At 42.5% G+C, this 6,000-nt stretch overlaps 1 protein-coding gene across 1 annotated transcript in view; it reads left to right on the forward strand.

Moving 5' to 3' along the window:
* Positions 1-6,000, forward strand: part of slc1a7b (solute carrier family 1 member 7b) — a 30,728-nt gene extending 24,728 nt beyond the window's left edge. The window contains exons 6-11 of the mRNA XM_068589633.1: positions 90-189; positions 908-1,141; positions 2,006-2,200; positions 4,574-4,708; positions 4,857-4,956; positions 5,162-6,000. Coding sequence (XP_068445734.1) covers positions 90-189; positions 908-1,141; positions 2,006-2,200; positions 4,574-4,708; positions 4,857-4,956; positions 5,162-5,422 — 1,025 coding nt within the window. The 3' untranslated portion in view covers positions 5,423-6,000. The remainder of the gene's footprint in view (positions 1-89; positions 190-907; positions 1,142-2,005; positions 2,201-4,573; positions 4,709-4,856; positions 4,957-5,161) is intronic.

Here is a 6,000-nt window from a genome sequence, read left to right on the forward strand (position 1 = left end):
CTTGTCTGGATTCTTCTTCAACAACTCATAACTGCCAATGGAAAGGCTTTCGTCCATATTTTTAACAATGGTGGCGTTTATTTTCACAGGTATTATGTTGGGAAGGATGGGGCCAAATGGCAGCGCGTTGGTAAATTTCTGCCAGAGCCTGAACGAAGCCGTCTTGAGAATTGTTGCCATTGTCATATGGTAATGCTTGCAATGGAAGTTACATGAGTTTTATAGAAATACAAATATTATTGAAATGTTTGCCCTCTGGCCTGCTCGTCCTCACAATGTCCTCCTTCATGCAGCAGAGCTTGGCTGCGTGTTTAGAAGATCTCTGCGGAGTTCAGCAATAATTACATTTTAGAAGGACACACAGTTTACCTCATAGCTTCAGTGAGCTACCATGCTGCATCAGCAGCGCCGACTAGCTAGAGGGATACTTGATACCAAAACATCATCCAAATGGTAACCAGCTGATAGATAGCTATGAGATAAAAAAAAAAATACAGGCAGCACAGGGTCAACTAGCAGAAGTCCCCCTCATGACGTGCCGGAGAGGAGGCGTGGCTTATCTCCGGTTATCATTTCCGTCATCCACCATGGAAGAAATAACCACAATTTCTGCTTTGTACGTGTTGTGTAAGTGCAACAAACGTCAGAACATCAAACGCCCTCGTGTCTGGGTGATATTGTCTGGAGCCTCACACAGCGACTATCAACTCATCCTCCATAGTTCCTGATTCAACAGTGATGACAGGCAGAGCATCTCAACGCTGATAGGCTTTCACGACACAGCGCCATTTTGTGTCTTTGCATTGACTTTGTTTGTAATAGATGTGTATAGATGAACAGTTTTATAATTGATAAAGGACTTCACAGCCACTGCTGCTTACCTATCAGCAACATCTCGCCCTGACAGGTACTTCCCGTTTGGCATCGTGTTCCTGGTGGCCGGTAAGATTCTGGAGATGAGTGACCCGTCAGCCATGGGGAAAAAGCTGGGCTTCTATGCCGTCACCGTGGTGTTTGGTCTGGTGTTGCACGGCTTGTTCATCCTGCCTTCCATGTACTTCTTCATCACCAAAAAGAGCCCCATCGTTTATATACGGGGAATCCTGCAAGCGCTGCTCATCGCACTGGCAACTTCATCCAGGTAAAGGACATGACTGCAGGGAGATCGAATGGAATTAACCAGGTTTTTGTTTGTATTGATGTGATGTAAAAAGATCGGTATGTTGGTTTTTATTTCCTCATCTGAATCAAAATTATATATCGTTGAGTCCGAGTTGACTTATCCTTTCCTTTCCATTTACTGGAACCATACCCTGAAAATCTTCAAAGGGGCTGTGGGAGATCAGGAAACATCTGGTGTGTGTAGGAAGACATGGGAATGTAAAGGAGCATTAGACTGGCGCCTGCCCAGTGCATTCACATGTTGTTGATATTTTTCCATACAAACTGACCAGTGAACTAACCTTGACACTGTCAGTGATTTTGCATGTTTTGGCTGATCCACATTCGCAGACATGTTGGCTGTGGTCGACTTCCGACTAATTTCCAACCCACATGGAAAATGAATGGAAACCAGCGGCTGCCTGGAAGGCGGGAAAGCGACAAACTGAAAATCTTTAGAAAATCCTCCTCAGTAATGTAGGGAGTGATGAGATTTTACATTGAATTGGTTAAAACGCACAACAGCTTTGGCATGGTCCATTAAATGTTGTGAGATCAATCCTTGTCCCTGTCACAGACTGGACCAGGAAGTGTTTTTTGAGATTCACACAGTTTTTAATTTATTTTGCCAGAGTAAGTTCAGCGCACATGTGTTCTGTACTCAGATTAGCAAAAAGCATGTGCTGCGTGCTGAATGTCTCATAAGAGTTCCAGCTGTTTCTCTCACCACAGCAAACCACGAGACAACACTTGTTTACAGACATGCCTGGGCGAAATTATGGGATGTTTATGGAAGCATCTGTTTACCTTCTGAGCGCTCTCTCTTGTTGTCTGTCTTCCTCAGCTCTGCCACATTGCCTATAACCTTCAAGTGCCTCTTAGAGAACAACCACATTGACCGCCGCATCATCCGTTTTGTGCTCCCCGTGGGCGCCACCATCAATATGGACGGCACCGCTCTCTACGAGGCCGTGGCAGCAATATTCATCGCACAAGTTAACAATTACGAGCTGGACTTTGGCCAGATCATCACCATCAGGTCAGTGGACCGTGCCGTACACCAGCTGTGCCTCTAAGCTCATTAACATGGGGAAGATATTACTGGGATATTAAAGCAATGATATCAACGAGTTTAATCCTTTAAACAGTTGACCAGATATACATTGCACATAATTTATTGCTTTTTAAAATATACAATCTGATATTTTTGAACCTGTTTAGTTGCAGCACAGATGTAGAAAGATGTCTGACAACAGTTTGAAAGTGCTAGCGAGGAAGTATATATAGATGATTGACTGCTTCACCATCGACGAGAATGTGCACTTAAAGCTTGCAGCTATTTTTTTTCCTCTCTTTGACAAGGATGGCCTTTCTTTTATCTCTTCACCAGATAATGCAACCATCGTATGTTAAGATAGAATATCTTAAAGTTCTTGTTTTTGATTTCTGAAGTATGGAAAAGCAGGTATTTCCCCACTGACAGGTCCAGAAGTGGAAGCACATATTACAGAAGATTGCCTGCAGACAAAAGCAATACATGCTAGCAGGCGCCATTGTGCTTTAAGAGTAAAGCAAAGAGTGATGCTTATTGTGTTTCACCCTGTCCTGAGATACACAAATACTGTCCATAAGAAATTAAAAATTTAAAAATTTAAAAAAAAACAGGGAATGAACCTTGAATCAGGTCCATGTCCACTTTGTCCCCAATGCACACAAGGGAGACATATTTTACCACAGAATGTGGCAGGCCTGAATACTAATGAAGCAGAAGAGGGGCCTGGTGGTGCTTTCAAGAGCAAATCTTTGAGTTGTGGACTCCCAGTTACATAAATCAGTAACGTGAGAATATAATTGACATCAAACTCAGTTGGCAACCTCCCCGATATTTGCAACTGTATGCTTTTCTATATAATTCCATATAGCAACTGTAGATTGAAACTATCCGCTTATCTCTCTGAAAAAGCCATGTGGCCTCGATAAACCACCATATCCAAGTCACGCCACTGACCCCAAAGCCTTCTCTCACCATGATGAGCGATGGGATCATCCCATCCTCTGCTTCTGGATCGGCTCCAGATAGCAGACGTGCACTAACATGCCGTCCACTCTCCACACAATCTCTACTTTTATGCACTCATAAGGTTTCGGATGCTTTTAATCAGATCAGCATGTCGCTGTACGGTTGCTATGGAGACATTGTCTGACTCATGAGGTCAGGCTCATCTGTTTTTATTCCATGACAAGAACAAATAAATAAGATATCATTAAGTGAATCTGGAGTTTCATCAATGATCCCCTTCAAATTCGTAAAAATCAGTAACTGCTGCAAGCGACCATCTATCTATCTATCTATCTATCTATCTATCTATCTATCTATCGATCTATCTATCTATCGATCTATCTATCTATCTATCTATCTATCTATCTATCTATCTATCTATCTATCTATCTATCTATCTATCTATCTATCTATCTATCTTAATAATTTAGCAAATTAAATTGTGCAAAATGAGAAGTGCAAAATGTGAAGTATGTATGTACAGTGATAATTAATCCACAGATGATTTAGCAAGAGGTTCAACTCAGTGAACGATCGGTCCATGAGAACACTGCTACTAAAGGAGAGCGATGGGTTGTGTTTGTGGAGGTAATATTGAATTAGGAGACCCTTTTATATCAGGTCACAAGAAAAAAAAACATGGTATAAATTTAAAAAAAACATGTTACGTATCAAACTAAACATAAACATCAGGGCTACAATAATATATAATCCCCATGTACAACCTCTAAACACAACTTAAACAATAAATAGGATTAGGGGTCAGGGTGAGGACTTAAAGGGCTACGCCACCATGTGTAGAGTTGTGTGTTACTTTATTATCTTTCAAATGAGCTGCCCGACTTTATCGGCATACAAGATGGTTAATATTGGATCATGCTGCAAACCCAGAGGAGCCATATATATATATATATATATATATATATATATATATATATATATATATATATATATATATATATATATATATATATATATTTACAGTATCTGCACACGACAAATGGTTTATTCATGAACAACTTGGTGACTTGCGTTGTCCCTGAGACAGACGGTAACAATGAAGTCCCTCCATTGTTCCATGTCTTCCTGGTTTAGCTTTGCCTGGAGGACTCTACCCCAGCGCAACCTTTCGGATACGGAAGGTATCTTGCGGACATAAGCTTTTTGGGAAAGACAATTAAAATAAAAAAGTCAAGAATTGAAAATAGCACGTCCTTGTGACCTTTACTTGTGTATCGGCCTCTTATGTCATCCCACAGAAGCCACTCTTGAAGATCGAACGCCATGATTATCTCTTCAGTTGTGTCGTTACACGCAGCTCTTGTGTTTACTAATTGGTTGATAAATCTCCAGTATCACAGCCACTGCAGCCAGTATCGGGGCAGCAGGGATCCCGCAAGCTGGACTGGTCACCATGGTGATAGTGCTAACATCCGTCGGGTTGCCGACTGATGACATCACTCTCATCATTGCAGTAGATTGGGCATTGTAAGTAACATGTGTGTCCACTTCCATCACTTCCAACTCAAACTCATGAGCTCCATCTTCTTCATCTTTTCTTCATCCGACCAAGATGTTCCGAAACTTTTCCAGTTGAAGTTCAACTCTTCCTCTCGAATGTCTTCCTCTTCTTCAGAGACAGATTCCGCACCATGGTCAACGTAATGGGAGATGCTTTGGCCACAGGCATCATGGCACATATCTGCAGGAAAGACTTCATGCAAGAAGGCGATGGGGTGAGTTTTAATCTTTTCTGATCAAGGTTGAAGAACCTTTTTTGTCGAAACTTCTTCACAATATACTACAAAAACATATGTATTCTGTACAATTCAGACAAAGTCGCTGTACAGGTCCTTTTCAACATAGATTTCTTGCCAGACATGCTTTTATTTCTCTCTTCCACATCCCTATTTCCCTTCCTGTGACCCCATCAACCCCCAGGTGCCTTTGATCTGCGAGCCCAAACCCGTGATAAACACCCCCCTTCTGATGAACTGCCACAACAACAACGGCAACTACCGGCCCCCGTCTTCGGGCATCAAACACGAGCTTGTCCCCTCCGACGTGGCCCGGCTGATGCAGCTGGAGGAGGGCGTCCGGCCCCCTTCGGACAGGAAGAAGCCTCCGATTCCCCCGAGGCAACTCAAGAAGGGCAAAGAGCACTGCACCATTGACATGAATGGCCTTGAGACCAACGTATAGCCGCCTCCTGTAGTTTGATGGGCTGTTTTGTGGATGAGCTGACCTCAGAGCAAAGAACACTCTTACAAAAGGGACTACAGCCAGCCTCATCCTCATATCTTCATCTTATTGTTGTGGGGGCAAAACTCATTGGGGACAACATGTCCCGGAAAGAGCAAACGCCTCGTAGTGGGGAAGCTATATAGCAGTGCTTTCTGTACGACTGGAGTGAGTGGAATTCACCACACCGAAAGGACAACAATAGGATGTGATTCATAAAACTCGTCCTTGGTGTGGACCTGCAGCACCTAAACCTTTGACTACAGGTACATGCATTGACGAACTGATTACCTATTTGATATCTACATTTTATATAATTTATGATTAGTTTTTTTTTGTGTGTGCAGACAAGACAAGTGTTTAATTTATTTTATACGACTGAAAGCAACCAGCTGTTTGTGTCATTGTCAGAGACAAGACAGGGTTGCAAGTGGTTTTAGTTGAATGATCAGGAGGCAAAGTGAAATGCCCTCATTGTTTAATTTTGCCTTAACAAAGCTGGCGGTGCTTGGCTTGGTGGGATGACGGGAAAGAGAGGG

Source organism: Clinocottus analis, unplaced genomic scaffold (assembly GCF_023055335.1).
Source record: "Clinocottus analis isolate CAN_PGR_092001 unplaced genomic scaffold, fCliAna1.0.p SCAF_23, whole genome shotgun sequence".
In the NCBI taxonomy this organism is placed as follows: Eukaryota; Metazoa; Chordata; class Actinopteri; order Perciformes; family Cottidae; genus Clinocottus; species Clinocottus analis.